The sequence below is a fragment of the Danio rerio genome, chromosome 7 (assembly GCF_049306965.1).
Source record: "Danio rerio strain Tuebingen ecotype United States chromosome 7, GRCz12tu, whole genome shotgun sequence".
NCBI lineage: Eukaryota > Metazoa > Chordata > Actinopteri > Cypriniformes > Danionidae > Danio > Danio rerio.
This window is the reverse complement of record NC_133182.1, coordinates 60374759-60398468: the sequence shown is the minus strand read 5'-3', so window position 1 is coordinate 60398468 and position 23710 is coordinate 60374759. Positions and strand designations below refer to the sequence as shown.

Below are 23710 nucleotides of genomic sequence, written 5' to 3'. Positions count from 1 at the left end.
TTATATTGCATTATATTATATTGTATTATATTATATTATATTATATTATTTTATTGTATTTTATTTTATATTACATTACATTAGAATGTATTATATTATATTATATTATATTATATTATATTATATTATATTATATTATATTATATTATATTATATTATATTATATTATATTATATTATATTATATTATATTATATTATATTATATTATAAACCTTCACTCACTACTGAATTCAACGACACGTTTAAAAACAACGATTCATTCGAGAATCGATTCATACCTGATTCATATCATGCCCAAGATTCGACTCAAATGATTTGTTTACAAAGGAGCCAGAGTTTGGAAGGGTGTCCGGGTTTGAAAGTCATCGGAGGAAATATTTCAGGTGTAACGTTAGTTCCTTCATTGACTGTAGAAAACTGAAGGTATATAATGTTATTCATTTGAGGATAATTAACCACTTTATGTAACGTTATAGAAAATTATGTAATAACGTAACTGTTGTAACTGACGTGATCCATCTGGAATTTCGCGGTAATCATGCTCGCGCAAAATTTAGGTCGCATTATCTAAATATACATGAAGTTAAAAAATAAATATACATATTTCTCAAATAATATCCCTATAGTTATTTTTATTGTACTTCCGCACTGGGATTGAAAACAAACGAAACCCCTTCTGAAGTTTGTCGACTGACAGCTCGTGAGTACCTTTGTCAACACTGAACTGTACGGAAAACTAAAAAAACACCTGCTCCTTTTTTCCGTCTTCATCCTTTAGCTTTCTCATCAGCACTATCTACGGCTCATCTCGGGGTAGCGAGTCTATGGAGCTGTTTTTAGAGCGGACAAAGTCTCTTTTGTCGCATGTGTCGTGCTTAAGCGCCGAGAACGGCCCGAGGCTCAACATTAGAGCTCTCAAAGAGCTCTCTTTTCAAGTGGGATCCCATTGATGAGTCCTTAGATTGCAAAGAGCTGGTGCCTTATTTAACCAATTTGCCCCATCTGCCCTGATATAGCCAACAATATCGCTCTTTGTTTCATTGCTTTTGAAAAAAGGAATGGAGTCTATTTTTCAGTCTTCTTCTTTTTTTTCCTCAGAGGAACATTTTGTTCATATTGACTGTGATTAACTCTATAATGTTCCATTATTGTGGTAATATTACAATACATTCTGTCCTGGGGTGTGTTTCCCAAACAACGACATAACTCATAGCTGAACTATCATAGTGACTAGTGTTTCTCCAAACCCATAGTTTCTCTTTCACAAATCCATCGTTTGAACTAAGTTAGTTTTAAGGTAAAACCTCCATAATGACGCTCTAAACGGGGCGAAGTATCTTCTTCTTTAAAGAAGATGCCCATTATTTTTTTGTATACAATTATATTGTTTTACACAAATATGCATAAAAAAATCCAATATTAGTTTTGATAAAAATATGCACTTGTTTTCTATTTTAACTAAAGTATATGTAAACGGCACATATAGGTCCTATGTTTCCTGTACAAATATTATTGAGAATATTCCATGTTCTATGCACGTATTCTGATCTCATATAAATCATATAAATTGTTAATAGTTGTAATATACAGTAGTAGGCTATTTATTAAGAAAAGTAATAATAACAATAATTATTATGATTATTATTATTTTATTGTTATTAAATGTTCTAACCACTAGGCCCATGTCATAAATAGTAGGCTACAGACACATTTCTTAATAAATAACCTACCATAAATCAAAACCATTAACGTATGCTATATATATATATATATATATATATATATATATATATATATATATAAATATATGTATATAAATATATATATAGCATACGTTTATAGTTTTAATTTATGTATATGTTTTGTTTTCACAAGCTTTGGAGACGTAATGTAAATTCTGCTTTTAAATAATAGGTCATCTTTAGCTTTCGTCATGAGCCACGGCTGCTTTTCAAAATGACATAAATGTTTTCAAAGTGCTCTGTGAAGGGAGTGCAATTGTAAACATGAAGATCGATAAAACTGACCTGTAAAAAAATACTTTAAAAGCAAATTACAACTAAGAGAGATGACTTTTTTTTTTATCATTTCAAGTTTAAATGTTGGAACGTTCGAAAGGAATAGGGCATATAGGCGGATAACAGAATAGAACACAGCCAGGAACTGTTTCTAATTACTGCTCTAGAGGTTGCAAGTGTAAAAGTTTGTGACGCAGTTTGAGAATGTTTGTTGGAACAATAGATTTGGGGAATGCCAAATCAACAAACTATGTTTGTAACAACAGAACTTGCGACCCTAGTAGGCTAACGATGGTTTTGGGAAATGTATCCCTGTTTAAGTATTCACGTTATAGTTCAAGTATTACATTAGACATTGTATTACTGGCATCAACCACTCCACCCACATCCATATTGTTTTATGTACATGTTAGTTTTAATTTAGGTTACTAAAAAAGCATGTGGTGTGAAATTATTTTTCCTCAAAAAAAAAAGAAAGAAATTTAAAGAAATTGTGAATTAAGTAAATAAATATCAAATGCCTGTTGTGTTTTTTCAGTAATATTTTTAAATGAGATTTTAGTTAGTTTACAATTTTGTCTTTATTCATGTTCCAATTTATAGGAGAATCATGAGTGCCAGAAATAGATCCTGCTCCTCCTCAATTCTCCAAGCATGCAGTTCATCATCCTTTACCAGACAACCTTCTCGTGTGTTGATTGTAGATGCATCCCCACCCTGGTGGTCAGAGACGTGCACTGTTCTGTGTCAGGCCCTGGAAAATTTCTTTTTTTTGACCAGCAGTCTGGCAGGGCCTGTTCGTCTACCACTACTGAGTGTTTTTGCTATAAGTGTACAACTGGAGTGCCTCCTACCTTTTGTGGTGAGGAAGAGTATATGTGTATTTATATTCATGCATTATACATGACAAATACAAATTTACAGTCGAAGTCAGAATTATTAGCCCCCCTGAATATTTTATTTCTGTTTAATGTAAAGATGATTTTTTTTATATATATTTCTAAACATTATGGTTAATTTTAATAATATCAATTAATTTATAATAACTTCTAAAAAAAACTATTGGAATACTGTGAAAATCATTGCTTTGTAATATTTAATTTGAAAAATTATGATTTAAAATAAAAATTAACAGGAGGGCTAATAATTTTAACTTCAACTGTATCTGTTTTTTAATGTTCCAAATTAACCTTTTTTCCCATTGTCTTCACCAGCAAGTTAAAGGGAATTTGACACGTCTGCTGTCCTGTGTGGAGGAGCTTCGTTCTCTGCCTCAGGAAGGCTGTGTTCGGCAACGGGGCACACTGCTTACACAGGCAGTGCTGGACAGCTTGCAGCAGCTTAAACAATACATGTGCCATACATCTCATAGGGACATCAACAGCAACTGTGTGGAGGTGAGAACTTCTAGTACTACAATTAAAACAGCTTTCGATCCTTTATTTGTGAAGGAAATAATGTAAAAGACTTTTCAATTTGTAATATATATGGGTCACAACATTTGGTCACATTTTACCCCAATAATATTTTGGATCAATTTTTTGATTATAAATTGTAAAGTATTAGATATGTTCAAATACTTATTTCATTCTACCACCCATTGTACAAAAATAGCAAAGCTATTCAATACATAAATGCATAGAAAACCTGACTTATTTAGTGCTCTATCCGTTCGTTATGTCATAATGTATGGAATACTATTTCCGGGTCCAAGCTTCTGCTTATTCAAATAGAGAAAACACTTGTTTATTATCACTTTATATTCATTTCACATATTAAAGTGAATTTTCTATAAAAAAGGATGATGTACATCAAGTCTCTGGACTTGCTGCATCCCAGACAACCAATATTTGATTGATCAAAAATGAATTGCTTTCTGGTATCTGATATTAGGCATGATGATATTGCAATAGTGATTTTCAAAAGTATTACATTACTTTGTAAACCATTATTATTACCATTTGTTGAGTCTCGCCATACAGCATGATAGAACAATTGTACCCGAAAGCATGACGCACTTTTACAAAACCAGCGGATGGTTTTTGTAAAGTGATAACAAAGACATCATTCAATCAAGTCATAAATTAAGACACTGTACTATGTGGTGTGTCACTGAATTTTGTTTAAATGAAATTTTAGATACAGAGTAATGTAAAAGTTATATTGCAAACAAGTTTGTTTAAATATGCATTGTTTATGTGAATTAGTGTTCATCTTCTACATTAACTGCCTAACCACTCACTAACCACCTCTTTTAGTAATAGGTTGTTCTTAAATAACTGTTTCATTTTGATTGACTCGAGAATGATGAGTCATTTCAATAATCAAGGCGAAAAGTCTAAAGCACATGGAGCAAGAGCATAAAGGGCATTTATATGTTGTGCTTATTCTCTAAGCCCCTGTTTACACTGCCAGTTAAATGTGACCCAAACCCGATATTTTGATCATATGTAACACAGATCGGATTTGTTCTATGACCGTGTAAACACGAAAAAAAATTCATGCATTCTGATATTCAGAGATTGGTTTCAGGGCTCCTTCATATGTAGAAATAAATCAGATATATAAATCGGATATGTGACAATGAGACTATCATGTAAACATGCAGACCAGATTTATTGAGGCATTCGGTTTTGTACGTTGATAAACTTGCATGGTACTTCTCCGTGGTTTAATGACGTGGAAGAAAGAGCATATGTTGAGACACTGAAGTGGTAAACAACAACAACAGAGGAAACATGGAGGAGCAAAGGGGTCAGTCGCCACAATTTGCACCCATTAGACCTGAGATCTCTCTCATACCCACAAATTCCTCTGAATGGTGGAAAACACCATATATAAACCATAGGCGCAAGCTGTGATGACGGCTCTTTCCCTCCGCCCTAAAATCATTTTAAAGTTGGGCGAACTTCATATATTTTGCAGAGCTAAAGGCAAGACTATTCGTGGCTAGCGTGGCGTGGCGCTAGAACCCAATTTTACGCATGCGCGATGTTTTATATATAAGCACCAAATCAGAATTAGGCATCAAGACCTGACAGTGTGAACAGGGCCTTCATGAGTTGAGTTAAAGTACCCAGTGTTTTGCGCATAATGTGCATTAAAGCAATCTGTCTCATCTCCCATTCTCTTTAAGAGTCAGTTGCGTTGCACCATGGAGCATTCACTATTTACATGGCAGACTTTGTAAGTGGAAAAACTGAATGCTTCAATAGCAAGAAAACAGTTAAACAGAGCATCTGCATTACAGGGATAAATAACGAACCTCCTCCATTCGGCCTCTTTAATTTCTTTTTACTTTTACTCTTTATTCCTTTACTTTTATTAGCCTACATATTTAATTTAGTTTGTTAAGCGCAAAGTTTTGTTTCAAAACTATTTCTAAATTCACTTCTAATTTTTAGCAAATGAATAAATAAACAATAATAACAAAGTATGGTCCAAAAACGTAGACATATCCAGACACACATCCTATTCTTATGCCCCATATTGTGATGCACATCTCCAAAACCCGACAGGTGGGCACATCTAAACTTGTTTTTATTAAAACAAACATAAATATGCATATACTAAATAATACTGCTAATAGTAATAACATACAAATGCAAATTGCCATGAATGAACTGAAACAGGGTGTCCACAGGGTCTTAAAAAAGTATTAAAAGTTGATAAAGCAATTATGAAATATGAAGGCCCTTAAAAGGTATTAAAAAGTCTTAATCACGTTTTTACGAGTTTTTAAATTTTGTTCAAACATTGTCCAAAGTGTTTGAATCAGGTAAATATATTTATTCTCTTTGTAATATTAACAAAGGCGTGCATGATCCACGCAATTAGTTTGGGCTTTACCTTTAGGATTCCTGCATATATGTACCTTGTGAAAAAAAGGCACAAAAAAGGCATGGAGGCAGTGGTTTTTATGTTTATCTATAAAATAATAAGACTTGAAGACTTGAAAGGTAGGGGCGACACAATGGCGCAGTAGTTAGTGCTGTCGCCTTACAGCAAGAAGGTCGCTGGTTCGAGCCTCGCCTGGGTCCGTTGGCATTTCTGTGTGGAATTTGCATGTCGCAAGTTTGGACATGCCTGGTGTAATACAAAACTGCAAAAAATGTACCTCCTGGGATGTGTTTAGGACTCTCCAGAAAAGTATATTGCGGTACGTTTTCAGAATGAGCCTGTGTTGTATATGGGACACTCTGTATCACGTGAACAAATGACTTTAACTTGAAGACATGTAAGAAGAGGTGAGCTGAGCTAATCATAGACAAAGACCCTTGTAAACATTGTATGATTATTTTCTCTTTCTTGTAGCATTCTAGTTATGGCTTCTTTGTAAAGTGATCGATGTTGTTTTGGAAAAAAATTTTTTAATTTTTGCAAATAGAACGAAACTAGTGGGAAAAAAAAGATTTGTTTATCTCTTTCATCAAGTCTAAGTCAGAAAAAGAATCTGAACTTTCCATTAGTACTGTTTTATTGTAAGAGCATGCGCCTTTTAGGTAATTTAGATGTTAAAGGCTTTCAGACTTCCAGTTATTTTTATAAAAAACAATGCTGCCTCAGCCCTATTTTGTAAGCTAGAATTTAGTATTATATTATTTTAACAATATTTCTAGTTATTTACATGTCTAATGAATCAGAAGTCTCAAATTTTTACAGAATAGGGTGGAAATAAGACACTTTACGTGAACTTCTTCAGATCTCCAGAGCTGCAGTAAGAGTCATGATCACTTTCCCATTTCAATTTAATAAAACTGTCATCAAGTTAACATAGGAACCCCACAGAAACGTTGTGTATTATTGTGATATATTTTCATAAAAAGTTAATTATTTTTAAACCATAAAACACAAAATTTCTGAAAAATAAAGCACATTTCAGAAAGTTGTGTTTTTGGTCAAATGTACTTAATTATTAAAGAGTTTTATGAAAAAAATATAGTTTGAAATATTTTTATGTAATAGAAAAAAAATCGAAAACTTTATTTGTGAAAAACTACAAATAACCATATGACACTAGTAAATAATCTTCTTGAAATAATGTTATGATGTTGAGCGTATTTATTTTAATATATATTAAAATATATATAATTAAGATATATCTTAATTTCATGTAACTCTGTGAACAATTGCTGTGCTTACTCAGCCTTTAGATCACTGTCTTTCAATCTATGCTTCTGCCTCTGACTTTATTTTAGAGTACTTCAACCCATTGCTTGGTTTAAACCTCACATTACAAGCAAAGATATTGTCTTAGCTGTATTGGTCCTTTACAAAGAACAGGCATTCACATTCAGATTATCTTGGAGTACGAATGAATCCAAAGCTCATTTTCCCTGCACTGCCAGCATTGTGCTATTGAACTAACACAGACCACATGACCCTCAGCAGCAACTCTCTTCTCAGCAGTCTCCATTAAAACCCAGCACTAATGCCCCCCCACAGGAAGCAGAGCAGAGGACAAGTGCATTTAATCAGATTATACAGAATATTTTTTGTGCCGTAAATGGGATTTTGTGGTATATATGGGGTTTGGTCTCACTTAGCAGTAACATAGTTACAACAGAGCTAGTGTACTCATGTCACAGATGTCTGTCATAAGATCACAAAGATAACGCAGCTTTCATGTGGTTGAATGTAGCACACGCTTTGTGTCTCTCTCTGTTTAAATATTCAATAGTAGCAATGATTTGTACAATTTGTTTCCATGGCACAGATTTGATGACTGATTTCATTTGCATCTTTAATATTGTTCAACGGTCTCATTTTCTATAGAATTAATAATTGTGTGTCAGCATTCTTTGGAAAAGTCACCAAATTTTTGGCATGAATTGTGATACACAGAGAAACAAATGTAGACAAGCCTGAATGCAGTTTAGAATTGAACTTTAACTTGATCAATTTACTTTTTTAGGTGACTGTATTAACCTGTCAGTCAGGAAAGACAGTCATCAGACAGCTGGAGCAAGGCCTGGAAAACTCAGATCTGATGAGCCTGCGTAGGCTTCTTGTGATTCAAATTGCATTACAGCAGAGTCTCTGTGACAGATCTCCAGCTTGTAGCCTTGAGACACCATCTTCTGAAGATAACCAGGAAGGTAAGTTTATTAAAAACAAATATATTTCTAGTCACTAAAAAAAGTAGGTGAACTTTGAACTTTATACAGATCAGATATGGTCATTATTTTTCCAACGTCTTCCAGTTTATAGAGATATACTTTTAAAGCAACAGACATTTGTAATAGGGCTGCAACTAACAATTGTTTTAATAATCGATTCATCTGTCATATAATAAATCAGATAAAAATAAAAAGCAAGAAAAGCATTCATTTCCAACGCTTTATTCAAAAAAGCTCATGCCTGAGCTGTTAAAAAACACCTCAACATTAAGTAATTGTTTGCTTAAAACAAGCAAAATTATTTGCCAATGGGGTAAAAAAATAATCTTAATAAGATCTCAAACTGAAGTTTTAAGCATCACTTAGTTTTCTCATGCCATTTTTCTTGTCTAGTCTGGATTTAAGATTTTTTAGATATTTGGACTGGAAACGAAATGAAATTACTAAGTAAGAAAAGCTTTTTGCAGTGTAGCTATATATGACAACAGATGGAAAAATGAATGATACAAAAAAGTGAGTAAATAAAACGTCTTTAGTCTTGCAGTGCAAAGTAACTACCACCGCTGCTTTACTACTGTTATTAACCCTTTCACCGGTGAGTTTAAAAGATTCTATCTAGAACCAGCAGTTCTTTTAGGCGACCATTATTTTAGAACATTCATACTTAATTTGTCCATGGCGACATGTCATATTTGTCACGTGACACACTGCAGACATAATAGCACTGTATGACAGATGAATTCCTTTTTTTGTTATGCTTTTCCATTTTAATACAAAATATTCACACGCTTGTCCATCATGTCATCAACTACCTGATATTCCATTTCACATAAACTTGTAAGTGATCGTGATCTATAACATCAAATGGGCGTCGCCATTCTTTACTCAGGCCGCATGTTTGCCTCATTCATAAAAGCAGAACACATCTATAAATTATATAGGAATGAATTGTTAGACTTCCTTGTGTATTTTACAAACTCTAAATGTTTTTTTTTACTAGAACTTGTGTGTATTTACATGTCTAAAATATCAAATAAGCATTAGGCGGTTAAAACGCTGCAAAACTGTGACATAAATATGACACATCTTTCTCAGTGCCAGCCAACACGCCAAAGCTCAGTTTGAATATTTCAGTTGCCGCTCTAAGGGTAAACGAGCTAACGCTAACTTGTCCTTCTTGTCAAGCTGGATAACGAGTAAACAGATTCCTCACTTCATAAGGGAATGGATTCTTTAGTGATTTACCCTGCTGTTGAATTCCCTTACTCTTCATCCCTGTACCTGAGGTGCTGTATCAGTGCACGAGAGAGACCGAGTTCACTCTGCTCAGCACTGAACTAAAGTATTTTTTTTTATTAATCAAACATCCCTGTGTTGCGCGACACAACAAATTCATTATGAAATTCATTGCCACCGCTTTTAGTAATCGATTTGTATCGATTTAATCGATTCATTGTTACAGCTCTAATTTGTATTACTGAAAATAAAACTAACCATTTGATTTTGTTAGCTCACATTGCTATTTTGTGGTGAACAATTTATCTTTGCATGTCATTAAGAGAATAAAAAAGTTTAAGTTTGCCCTTGTAATTTTTTTTTTTAATCTGAAAATGCACTTCCTTTTTTCAGTTAACTTGTCAGATTACGTATGTTTTAGGTGTTGAGTGTGGTTATCAGTTATGAAAGCAAACAGAAATTGTGAGGAGGGAGCCGTTTGGTTGTAATAACTCTTTTTAAACCATTTCCTGATCTTTACGAATGAAATGCCCACTTTACTACATCCAATCAGCTCGCAGTAGACAGGCAAGCTAGGCCCACTGTTTTCTCATTTAATATTCCATTCCTCTAGGAACTGCTACACATTATGGTGAAAAAACAGTCACAGCTTCCGCTTCATGTGGACTGTTAGTATTAGAAATGAAAGAAATACTGAGACTGTGTTCATGTTTTTGCCAAAACTCTGAGCCCTGTTATGTTTGCTGCATAATTACTTTAATTAAGGTTTTGTGGGCTACAGTCTTAGGATTTCATACCACAGACTGAGTGAAATTAGATTCCCAGAGTGAAAGAGCAAACCAGACATCAATTCAAAAACAGAGCCACATATTCAAATCTCAGTGTGATCTGATAGGTAGTAATTTAGAAATCAAGGGAGCACTGGGGAAGATGATTCAAATGTAGGGAAAGATGGGGCAAGTTTATGTCTGCATATTTATAAATACCATGAAATTAAATCTTTGCCTAAAATTAGGAAACCACTCCCCTCCTTTTTAAGCCTCTGGGGGTGTTTTGGGGGCCTGGAGAAGTTCCCAGGCACATCCCTGACATTTGTGCTGTTTTCAGTTGAGTATAAACAATTAAGTGTGTATGTATTTAAGGCTAAAATCTAATAACACTTTAACCATCCTAAACTGGGCTACAATAATATGTTAGAAACATTTATTTTGATTGTGTTTTTGATTAAAAAATAAAAAATAAAAAAAACATTTATGCATTGTTTGTGAAAATGTAAAATTGGGAGGTCACTGAAATAACTGAAAAAACGCTCACGGAATCATACCTGTCAACAATGGGAAGTGAAAATTAGGGATACACTTCAGCTTCCAAGAGAAATACGATGAAATAGTTTAACCAGATGAAGGCAGGATAGAATAAAAAATATGGGAGAATCTCTATCATTTCTAATGCAGGGATCCACACCTGAGAAGACAAATGCCTGCATCATGGGGTGCATTAGGGCCACCCAGGTAGGTATGTGAATGAGGGGAGAGTATTTTCAGTTTTTAGCCTATTGAGAACATACTTAGCTATTACATAAAATAACTTAAGATTCACTTGCGAGTGAGGTGCAATTGCTAAAAGTAAAAAAAAAAAAAATTATATTATTATATAAAATATATATACAGTTGAAGTCAGAATTATTAGCCCCCCTTGATTTTTCAAATATTTCCCAAGTAATGTTTAACAGACAGCAAGGAAATTTTCACATTATGTCTGATAATAGTTTTAATTCTGGGGAAAGTCTTATTTGTTTTATTTCGGCTAAAATAAAAGCCGTTTTAAATTTTTAAAAAGCCATTTTAAGGACAAAATTATAAGCCTCCTTAAGCTGTATATTTTTTCGATGGTCTACAGAACAAACCATCGTTATACAATAACTTGTCTAATTACCCTAACCTGTCTAGTTAACCCAGTTAACCTAGTTAAGTCTTTAAATGTCACTTTAAGCTGTATAGAAGTGTCTTGAAAAATATCTAGTGAAATATTATTTTCTGTCATCATGGCAAATATAAAATAAATCAGTTATTAGAGATAAGTTATTAAAACTATTCTGTTTAGAAATGTGTTGAAAAAAATCTACTGTTCAATAGTTCAATAAACAGAAGTTGGGGAAAATAAACAGGAGGGGGGTAATAATTTAGACTTCTATATATATATATATACATATACATACAATATATATATATATATACATACAATTTAAGGGTCAATTGTTGTATAAAAATATAATAAATATAAATAAATATATATCAATTTAAAATACATTTTAACACAAGCCTTTACTTTAAAGATTATGCCTTGAGCATGTGATTTTTCCTCAGCCAGCGTGCTTTCATTTTCTTTATCTCACTCTCAGCCAGCTTAGGTGAGGGAGTGTTAAATTAGTCACAGTTTAGTTTAGCTTTTGCTTTAAACTGGCACAGCAATATCAGGCTTTACTGAAAGGAAGGATATTTTACCAGCAATGAGGGGCGATAGTGGTATTTAGATTTCAAATGGAAATATCTTAATATTAAAGAGGAAACAAGCTTTACAACAACAGATCCAAATAATGTCATAATGTTGAATAATCTTAAATAATGCAAAGTTGACGACAAGCATCAAGTTTTATCAAGTCATATATGTAACTCTTAGGAGTGCTGTTTCGGTTCTAAAATGCTCTAAATCCAGATTGGAATTACACACAAGTATTGTTTCTCTGTATGTAAAGGAATATAATTGAGTGGATATGATTTTTTTCCTTGTATCTTTGATAAAAAGGCAGCATTGAAATGGGTCTATAATTTACTAATTCTTTGGGATTAAGGTGTGTTTTTTATGAGGCCTAATGGAAGCTAGTTTAAAGGTTTCAGGCACAAAACCTACCTTGAAAGGTACTAAAATTAGGGATGAATTCAAAATTGTTTTAATAATTTGGTCAATGGGCCGGCACTGTGGCTCAGTGTTAGCACTGTCCCCCACAGCAAGAAGGTTGTTGGTTCTTGGCTGGGCCAGTTGGCACGTCTGTGAGGAGTTTGCATGTGTTTACTGTTCGCATGGGTTTCCTCTGTGTGCTCCGGTTGTCCCAACAGTCCAAAGACATGCACTATAGGCAATTTGAATAAACTAAAGTGGCTGTGGTGTATGACTGTGTGTGAATGAGTGTGTATGGGTGTTTCCCAGAGATGGGTTGCAGCTGGAATGGCATCCGTTGCTTAAAACATATGCTGGATAAGTTAGCAGGTCATTCCGCTGTGGCGACTCCAGATAAATAAAGGGGCTAAGCCAAAAAGAAAATAAATTAATGGGCTGTGGGTAGAAGGGCATCCGCTGTGTAAGACATATGCTGAATTAATTGGCAGTTCATTCCGCTGTGGTGACCTCTGAAACAGAGACTAAGCTGATGGATAATGAATAAATAAATGAGTTTGGTCAGTAAAGGAACCAGCATAGACGTTGTTGATTTGGAGGATTTTAACCAGTTTAGACAGTTCTTCCCTAGACCATTTTTTGCCCTATTTTCCCTATTCCCTATCTGAATTCTGAACATCACTCTGTTGCACAACTTCAACATTATCAATACCAATACCATATGAAAATATTAGATATAAAGTATGATTACAACAGTGATTAGGTCCTGAGATGGGTTGTTTCACTTCATAGGGTGTCCACGGATCCTTAAAAATCTTTAATTCAATAATATAAAAATAAGGCCTTAATTAGTATTAGGGTTGGGTATCGTTCGGGATTATTTCGATACCGGTGCTAAATCGATGCTTTTTAAATGATACCGGTGCCAAAACCAATACTTTTTAGCCACAAATTTATGGTGGATGACTCTAGAAAAATCTTTTATTTGACAAAATCTTTTAAAAAATAATTTTATTAGAACAATATAATTTAAGTTTAAAGTAAACATCTATTCATATTCTATATATTTCAATTACATTAATAAATTTCCTTTGATCATTTGTTGGTTAGCATGAATTTAAGATGTGAATTATGAAATTATATTAGCTTACTACTAACCTGTGGAAAGGCTTTCATTAAAATACTGAACTCCTCTTCAGTTCAACTGCCACTTGTACTTTTAGGGGGCACATTTTACCATATATCACAAAATACTTTAAAAAATTGTTCAAAGTCATTTTTTTCATGCATCACTTTGTAGAACAAGATAATTAAATAACTTAAACTCAAAATAATCTTCCTTGTTTATTTATTTGACAAGTAACTTTGTACTGGTGTAGGCTAACGCATTTCTATCATTCAAGTACATTGAGGCACATTGTTGCTCCTGTAAACTTTAACAGATAGGCCTACAGGTGAAGTCAATTTATTTTGGCCTCCTTTTTTTTTAAATAATTAAGGTCAGTATTATTAGCCTTCTTAAGAAATATTTACTGTATATTTTTGATATACACAACAAATCAGTTACAAAATAATTTGACTAATTTTTTAACTTTCGTAGTTAACTGATTAAGTCTTTAAATGACACTTTAATCTGAATAAAAGACTATAAAATACTTAAAAGGACTTTCTCTGAATACAACTGTCTTGCAAAATAACTAGTAAAATGTTATACACTGACAGTCACTATGGGGAAGATAAAAAAGTAGATATTAGAAATTTGGCCAAATTAGTTAAACTATTATGTTTAAAATGTGTTGTAAATAAATCATGTGTTGAAGATAGAAATCAAAAATGAATGTGGGCAAAACTACATGAGTTGAGATCTCGCTTTTTTGACACAAAAATATGTGCTCTCTTAATGGAATTTGATACAGCAGGTTAAATGGAAAGAAAAAAAACTCTGCATTTCACTACGCAGGTGTCTGTGGTCCTTTTAAGGTTATCAAAAATCCCTGTTTACAGTCTAGACTCTAAATCAGATTATTGTCTTAATCACATTAAATTGGAGCATTGGTGTCCATGTACGTGTATTGAAAGTGCCAGATTATGTCAGAGACAGTGCATTCCTCTGCCTTTGAGCCCTCAAGTGTGTCATTAAGTTTGACGTGTTTCCCCTTACACACAAGTTTTGTAAAGCATCTGCTTCAATTCGCTGTGTCTGAATCCTTGCTTGTAAAATAAGCTTTAGAGCGCTTTGTTTAAGCAAATTTGATGAACGCAATCATGCGTTTTGATCTGAAGATAGTCGCTCTCGCTCACCGAATGCGCTGTACTGCGTGCGTTGTGTGCGTCCGTTCCCTAAGCAATAAGAACAAATGCCTGACATTGCCTGTCTGTATTCCTCAAAGTTGTTTACAATTAAGTGTTTAGAGATGGTGTGAGAACACGTACCTATGTGTGCCTTTGATGCACACTTTGATGCTTGTCGAAGCACCAGTGGCACCGAAATTAGGCACCGAAATTCAAATACTGATTTGATCTGGTACATACAAAGGTACCGGTGCTAAAATGGCCCTGAGTTTCGGTACCTAACCCTAATTTGTATTAAACTATTTCAAATTTGTTTTTCAGAGGTCTTAAAAATGCAGTCGAACTGACCATGTATAGAGGATTTTGTTTTCATTTTGAAAACTGCTTAAATCTCTTTGCCTATCATCATGCAAAACAGAACCAATGTCCATTTGTAGCCTTTTTTACAGTTTGTAGTAGGAGTGACTCAATTAGGTACACGCTCACTGGGATTTTGCTTACGTAAGAAGAGTTTGTGGGGATTTTGCTCTTTAATCGCTTACCAAGGAACAGAATCTTTTTTTAGGTCATGTAATGGCTGGGTTCAGTTAGATTTACAACTTTAGATCTGTTATCAAATCATTACCAAAAGAGATTTAGAGGAGAGTGTTTTAATGTTCAATAATCCGAGTTTCATCTTTTGATTATCTTTATTTTTATTTGATGCACATCAATTACTTTGTTACATTTAAAAGGGTTTGGGAGTTTTTTATTTTTATTGTTACAGGGAACAAACACAGTCTCTATGTTATAATTTCTAGGTGGCTCTATGTACTGCAGATTATCTGAGTTTGGTAAACTGTGGAAGCTAGCAAACGGTCAGTTAAGCCAGTTTGTCTGCTCCCAGGTGGTGGACAGGCGGGGGATGGGGGTTAGGGGTTGGGGGGGATCTAAAGCTATTTCATGCTTTCAGAATTATTTAATTATTTACACTTTTAAAGACTTCTAGATTCTCATGCTAATCATAACCCAAGTTTCAAAAAAGGATTAGGAGGCATGATAATTTCTGGCCAATAATCTTCTAAGAGTTTTTTAGCAGTTTTTTTGTTTATTATAAGTAAAATGCACATTACAGTGGTTCAGTGGTTTTAACTGTCACCTCACAGCAAGAAGGTCGCTAGTTTGAGTCCCAACTGGGTCAGTTCACGTTTCTGTGTGGAGTTTGCATGTTGTCCCTGTGTTGGCTTGAGTTTCTTTCAGGTGCTCCGGTTTCCCCCACAGTCCAAAGACATGCACTATAGGTGAATAAAATAAAATAAATTGTCCATAGTTTATCAGTGTAAATGAATGTGTATAAATGTTTCCCAGTGATGGGTTGCAGCATTGAAGGGTATTGAGTGTACTTGTTAAAGATGCAGTACACTCTCAGAAAAAATGGTACAATGTTGTACCAAAGAAGGTACAAACCCTTGTCACTGGGGTAGTACCTTTTTATGGGACAGAATTGTACCTTAAAACAAAGAAACAAATTTGTACCATGGCAGTTTGTACCTTTAAGGACATGATTTTTACAATGGGAAACCAAAATGTACCTTTGTTTTTTAAAACCTGCAGATACCAAATTGTACTTTCATCAAAGGTACAAATCTGATCTCTGAAGGTACCATTACAGTGACAAGACACTTTGTACCTTAACAGTGTTCCTTCAAGAACTATTTAAAGGCATTTTGCTACTGTATATCCAAAATGTGTTAATATATATATATATATATATATATATATATATATATGCATTTTTAAACAATGTTTAAAAAAAGTTTTTGTTGTGCAAATGCTTTTTTCCATTTACAAGAAAAAATAAAAAATACTTTAAAATCAATCAAAAGCTCTATTGTTGCTAAATATTTCACAAAACTTTTCAGAAAAATGTTACAGAAATACATTGTCCCGTGTACAATATAAAACATTTTTTCCTCAATTCTCACACAATACCTTTAAAATAATTTAAAGGTTAATTTAATTGACTAAATTTTAAAATAGAAATAGAATTATGCAAAAGTATTGTAATGAGATATGAACAATGTAATAATGAATGCTTTTGAGTTTTTTAAACATTTGCTTTTAAATGATGAATTATGTTTTAATATGGAAATTATTCATAAAATGTATTTGCCTTTCCAGTAATTTTTATTTTCATAGATATTGCAATAAATTAGTTGTCCAACCCTTATGTACTTTTTTATGAGAACAATGGTGTACCTTCATTTTAATTGTACCACAAAAGGCATAGAACAGTATCATTACACAACATCTTTACACTTTTACAAAGGTACACAATAGAGCTGCACGATTCAGGCTAAAATGAGAATCACGATTTTTTTGCTTAAAATAAAGATCATGATTCTCTCACGATTCTGTATATGTAAAATAAAGGTATGGTAAAAACAAACATATGGCACAACATCGATAATAATATTATGTGTAGGTCTACTGGTTTCTATAAATAATTCTATTCTACTTATAATAGTTCTGATGTTTAATTTTTTTGTTTGAGATATATGCTTGCAATCTGTCATATTAGACAATTTTATTCACTGGTAAAATTTTATTCACAATTTTATTAATACTGACATTGTAAACATTTATTTTTATGCACAACTGTGAGTTCGCTATGAAAGAAAAAACATATCAAATGCTTGTCGTAATCATAACTCAGAAATGCGATATGACCATTTAAATGGTGTGCAACCTTTCGGTTTCATTTTGACTGCTACAGTAAGTAGGCCTACTGTTAATACTTCCCGCACGGCTCCCAAACGATTACTCTGTGTCACAAACTGAATATTATTTACAACTGTATTACCTGTTACTCGCAACATGTGCAGGTTCTGTTCCCTAAAGTACACGCGTGCGCGTCTATCATTTAGTAGAGCGCGCGTGTGCGCGCCTATTCTGCTCACAGTCAGCAGCTCACGTCACGTGTGATTTCCCGGCCGCGAAAACATCATTATATGAAGACAAAAATGACATTTTTAGGTGAACTGTACCTTATAAATACAGTATGTGACTCATTCAATTAAGACCCGCACAAACAGGCTAAAGAGCAGCTTCTTCCCCAGAGCTGTAGCCTGTGCCACCCCTCCTCTTTGTACACATTAACAGTCATCCCCCCTCCCTCAATCCCTACCTTCCTGATGTTCTGCTGCTAATGCACAAAGACACTTTATGGATATTCATGTTTGCACTCATTTGCCATACCATAATGTAAATACTGTGACTTATTACATTTAGTATATTTTATCTTACATCTTATATTTTTAGTATTATGTCTATTGTTGGTTTTATGTGACTTATTACATTTAGTATATTTTATCTTGCATCTTATATTTTAGTATTATGTCTATTGTTTGTTTTCTCTCTTTTTATATTGCTGCTGGTCTCTGTGAGTTACCAAACAAATTTCGTTGTACAACTACAATGACAATAAAAGTTCTTTGCTTCTTTACTCTTTACTTTATTCAACATCATTTGGAGGTGTCAATGTCACTGATCAACGTATGTGAAACAATGAAAAGACTCGACCGGCCGCCTTTTCTTCTCTGCTTTTAACGATCTTTTAACGATTAATTGTGCAGCTCTAGTACACAACTGTTGCTTAAGGGTGTTGGGGGTGGGGGGGGACCAATTGGTCAGAAACCAATCATCTGAAAGAGTACTTTAGTAACCCCAGCATTTCCCTTCGGATGGGAAACTCCAATGCTATGTGGAAACTTCCACTATGGGGTAATCTATGGAAAACGCCACAACCAAAGAACCTTATCGCGTCCCTGGCGAAGGGTGAACGAGCGCACCTACAACACCCCGAGACGCAGTCTCCCAACATGTCCCCTGGCCCTTACTCACCTTACTTACCTGTTCAGATATAGCTGTATTTTTCGGGGGTGTCGCAATGACCCAGTAAAATAGGGTTTTTGATATGACAGTACGTTGGGAAAGCATTCAGTCCCGATAGGGAGGACACTGAGGGAAGACACGAGGCCGCCCTAAAAAAGGGGGCACTAAACCTTGGTTGAGTGAGCTTACAGGATCGCCAACAGGGGATCTCACATAGCATGCACCTATACCCAGAACGCAGGCTGACCAGCGGGCATGCCAACAAAGTAACAGGTCAACACCTGACTCCTCAACTGAGTCAGATGCTGGGGGCCTGGGAGGTACTCTGCAGGGTTCGCCAAACGGGGAACTCAACTGACAAAGCTGAAAAAGCACACAGATCTCCATGTTAGGGAGATTGTCGCAGCAAGCGTGTTTCAACACGCTAATCGAATTGTTTCCTCAATCACCAAGGGTTATCTAATACCCTTAAGGAAACCAGCTCCAGTTGCAGATTGTAAATCCTTGCAAATGTATTTGGTGTTGCCCAGCCCGCAGCTCTGCAAATGTGTACCAGAGAGGCGCTGCCTGCTAACATCCAAGAGCATATGATGCTCCGTGTGGAGTGCGCTCTCACCCCCGGGAGACAAGGCTTGCCCTGGCTCTGATAAGCAAGCGAGATGGCATCCACTATCCAGTGGGCCAACCTCTGTTTAGATACCGCACTTCCCTTCTGCCGACCACCATAACAGACAAAGAGCTGATCAGAGGATCTAAAGCTCTGAGTGCAGTCCAAATAAATTCGCAAAGCGTGAACAAGACACAATAATGAAAGGGCTGGGTCTGCCTTCTCCGCAGGCAGCGCTTTCAGGCTCACTACCTGATCCTTAAAGGGCACCTATGGAAAAAAATCTACTTTTAAAGCTGTTTGGACAGATATGTGTGTAAGTATAGTTTATAGGCCGTCATATAGGGGTGATATTAACACACACAGTACTTTTTTTTTCAATTTAACAAAAAAAAAAAAACGGTGGACCGATTGGAAAGTTTTTTAGACCGACTGCAACTTGACGTAAGAGTGCGGTCTCCCCGCCCACCAATATTGATTGACAGGCTAACACCGAATCCTCAGTTTGTCGTTTCACGTCCGCCATTTTCAGCGTGTGAGTCAAAGCGATGTCAGTAGAGGAACACCCTTGCTCTATTTTTAGATGCAAGGCTCATTAGGGTCAACACAAAATCAGCATTTACCACATGATCGCTTTAGTCGGAATTATTGTTTGTAACTTAGTTTGTTTGTAGGTAGGTTTCCAAACTAGTTTACTTTTCATTGCGTCTACCCTAAACTTCAGCCGTTTGTATTTCTTGAGGTCTTAGAAGCTCCCTGTGAATGTGATCTTAACTAGGTGCAGCTGAAAGTGCGAGCGCTTTTGCCTCACGTTGCCTGCGATCGCACACCAGAAGCGCCACGTAGCGCCATGCATTTTAGAATTCTAAACGTAAGTTTCTATCAGGGTACACACAACTTCGCTTCAAGTCGGCGGCTGTCCGCGGCGCCCAGTCAGGATTCGGGACACTTCATGTTTCATCGACCGCTCTCGCAAGACAGGGGCGAACACAGGGGTGAACCTGGGAGGCTGTTTCGCAAACTGTATTGCATAGCCAAGTCTGATCGTACAGATGAGCCATTGCAACGGGCTGGCCCGCGCTAACCAGGCAGGCAGAGCCCTTGTAATTGGTCCCACCCCCACGATCACTGACTTGCCAGTGGTGGGGCAGCATGGAGTAACTAGGCTCACCGGGGGAGTGCGGGGCTCTCATCTCGCACTGAAAGTGGGATATCGTTCTCTCGCGCTCTGAGAGTATTTGGCGAAATGCACCGAACCTGCCAACTGGAAGACATAGCGTTCCAGACTGGCAGTGTTCGGGCTGTCACATCAGGGGAAGGGGAAAAATTTTGATTGGGTTTTTTTTCACGCCGTTAAATGAAGAGCCCCGCTCTTCAGCGGGGAAAGAGCAAGATCCCTCTTCTCCAGATGGCCTGTCTCAGGTACGCTTCGCAATACGTTTACCGAACTTAGCTGCGCCCTGGGGCGGGGGTGGGGTGAGTTGTGGATGGCTCTGTGGGAGGGAGCGGTCTTCCGATCCTGTCAATAGATTACATCACCCATTGGCTCTGACTGCTCCCTCACTGGCGTTAATTCCGGGGCGAATTCTGTGCCAGCACCTGCGCTTGGTAGCACTGGTAGGTGGCCATGGCATGCAGGGTGAGGGCGGAGGCGCACGCAGCACACTGCGAAAGCCTACTTTGCACATCCAGGAAGAAAGGTTTTCACACCCCTCTAGTCGGTTCGGCCATGAGACTGGGGGATAAGCCATCTCCAGAGTCACGGCCGAAGTAGCCTGGGGAAGCACGGCAAAAAGTCTGCTTGTAGATTTGACGCCACACTCATCAACCTGGAGGGAGAAGCGGGTTCAAATCCTCATCAGACATTGACAGCCCACCCTCCAAGGATGGTGAGGATGAAAGCGCATGCAAATCGAGTAGAAAAAGTGCCCTCAAAACTGCATGAGCTTAATGTTTATAATACCACAATTACAAACTTAAAAACGCTTTGAGTCGGCACTTATAGCCGAGTTGTTTGTGCGTCGACATATAGCACCCAGGTGCTCGTGGCGACCAGAGTTTCCCTGTACTTTCCTGTCTGTAAATCTTCACTGTCCGGTCATTAAAAATGAAAACCCCTAAAAATAATTATCTAAATTAAAAAATTTTTTTTTTTTAAAATGGTATTATATCCAGCGTTTTTAGAAAAACTTGTCATAATATCCTCATAATGTGCAAAATTTCATACATGCTGGTCACTGGTGCCATTTTTATGGAGTCACACATTTTGTCCAGCATAGTTGTTGACAGGTCAACAGGGTGCAGGAATTATATATTTTTTAAATATATATAATTATATAAAGTTGGTTTTATATTTGCATAATGCCACTTTCTCCTTAGTAATACAATTTCAGAAAAGTATTGTTTGCAAGTTCTCAATAGTGAAATAATATAATCACTCAATGACTGTAAAATACAACTTTGTTCACAATCAATTAAAAATTGCTAATGTTGTTTTGAAGTTATTCCTACATGCTATTTCAGACCAAATATTCAAAGTAATGTTATTAGAGTGGGAGCGTTTAACAGGTTGTCACTGTTAAAAAATAAATGAATGTGCAAATATAAATCAAACTTCACCTCTGTATAGCTGGTTAGGCAGAAGAGCACTATTTACATACAGTATATTTTGTTATTTAACTAAATAATAATTAAAAAAAGCAATGATGTAAACAGAAATATCCTGTCATCTTTTTACATTACACTTACGTTACCAAGAAAATAATTGATTTACATTTCATTTTCAACTGTGCTTGCTGATCTTCATGTACGTCGCTTATTTTTATCTATTTTTACACTTGAAAAATTAAATGAATGCTTTGGTCTATTTAACCGACTATATTATCAATGCTGCAAAAGGTACCCCATAAACTTAAAAATAGTCAATATTTTGCAAGACTTTTTTAGTGGATGAAAAACACATCTGTGCAAATAGCCCATTCATTAAAAAGAAAACAATCTACATAAGCATTATGTGACTAAAATAGTTTTAAATCATACATGTCTAAAAGAAATACTGCAAGCTTGGTTAATTTTTCCATTGGGAAAATTACAGTTATTAATAGTTTTTATAAAATATCAGTTTTTAAAATAGCCTACATAATCTACGAATCAAACAAATCTAAAGATTTTCTTGATTTTTGCATAATCATAACTGCATGTTTTATAAGCTATAATTGTCTCTAATTTTATAGCTTATGTAACATGTATGCAAATAAATGCAATATCATGTGTAAACAAATTTTTTATATGCTTTAGTAACCTATGCAGCGCGCACACATGAACCGCGAATGAGAGGAAATAAAAGCACACAAGCATAAGGTAAAATCAGATACTCAAGACATCATATTTAATCTTTAAGGACATATATTAAAATTGTTGACAGGCTTGTGATATAAAAATTAGAATGAAGCATTAATTAAACACATAGGCCTATTTTCCGTGGAGCGATCGATTTAGGGTTAGGGCTGGGTATTGTTCCAAAATTTTCTATACCGATACCGATACCCTGAATTCGATACCGGTTCCGAACGATACTTTTTTCGATACTTTTATTTTAAGAAATATATTTTAACAAGATTAAATAATTCATAATCTCTGAGAAACTTTGGTTTTATTTATTTTTTCAGGACACTTTTTACAGCAGGCTTATCTCTAAGACCAATAAACAAAGGAGCAAAAGCACAAAATGAACAAAGTGTAGTTAACACAATATATTAGTGCAAACAGTTTTTATAAAGTTCAAACAGTTTTAAGTCGATCAATTTTAAGTATTTGTGTGGCTTAATGCTGCTTGAAGGTTTAGTTCACCCAAAAATTTTTATTCTGTCATTAATTATCTTTAAATGAAGATATTTTGGATTTAATCCAAGAGCTTTCTGATCCTCCCATAGATAAATCAATGTATAAAGTTATTTTTGTTTACTTTGCACACAAGAGTATTCTCGCAGCTTCATATAATTATGATTGAACCACTTATATCACATGGACTCATTTTAACTGTTTTTGGTTCCTTCAATGGGCATTGAAAAATGCATATCCAGTAAATCTAATCTTTCTCCACAGTAGAAAAAGGCAGCAAACCTTTAACAATAAAATTGTAACAATCCTGTGGCATTCATCTTTCAGCAGGAGCAGAGACTATAACATTAATGTGAAGAAAACATGAAAGCTAAACTGTTAGTGCAGCCAAGGATAAGGATTAGGGCTGCACGATACATCGTTTCAGCATCGAAATCGCGATGTGCGCATCCGCAATATTCACATCGCAGGAGGTGCGATGCAAAGCAAAAAAAAAATATATATATATATATTTATTATGGGCGGAGCCGAACCCGAATACGGTATTCGAAAAGGCATGAATAGCGTGTTTTTACCAATACTTATTTTGAACAAATACTTGAAAAATTATTTGTATTCGGGAACAAGAAAAACATTGGATCAAAAAGCTGCGTTTCCTCACGAGACCGCAGTGCATGCCCGCGTGAGTGAGTGAGAGAGACGTTCAGGAGGCGGGGTGTAGGTAAAAGGTGACTGACACAGGCTGCTGCTCCCTCCACACAGCAACGAAGAAGGCTCGGCTGAGCGAAAAAACAAATTAATATAATTAAAGAAAAAATATATGATTTCT

The 23710-nt window shown here is 35.4% G+C and overlaps 2 protein-coding genes across 19 annotated transcripts in view; one reads left to right on the top strand and one right to left on the bottom strand.

Moving 5' to 3' along the window:
* Positions 1-23710, bottom strand: part of LOC141375156 (uncharacterized) — a 53171-nt gene that overhangs the window by 3434 nt on the left and 26027 nt on the right. For 2 of the 7 annotated variants that reach the window (XR_012382758.1, XR_012382759.1), the window contains exon 1: positions 280-799. The exons of 2 other annotated variants lie outside the window; for them this stretch is intronic. The gene's annotated coding sequence lies outside the window, so the exon portion shown is untranslated. Of the gene's footprint in view, positions 1-279; positions 928-23710 lie in introns of those variants that run through there. 3 more of the 7 variants (XR_012382756.1, XR_012382755.1, XR_012382760.1) reach the window with 3 other exon arrangements.
* Positions 218-23710, top strand: part of m1ap (meiosis 1 associated protein) — a 63834-nt gene continuing 40341 nt past the window's right edge. For 2 of the 12 annotated variants that reach the window (XM_073905935.1, XM_073905932.1), the window contains exons 1-4: positions 255-384; positions 2623-2881; positions 3234-3416; positions 7934-8117. In XM_073905935.1, coding sequence (XP_073762036.1) covers positions 2630-2881; positions 3234-3416; positions 7934-8117 — 619 coding nt within the window. In that variant the 5' untranslated portion in view covers positions 255-384; positions 2623-2629. Of the gene's footprint in view, positions 702-2622; positions 2882-3233; positions 3417-7933; positions 8118-23710 lie in introns of all 12 variants that reach the window. The other 10 variants (XM_073905939.1, XM_073905937.1, XM_073905936.1 and 7 more) reach the window with 8 other exon arrangements.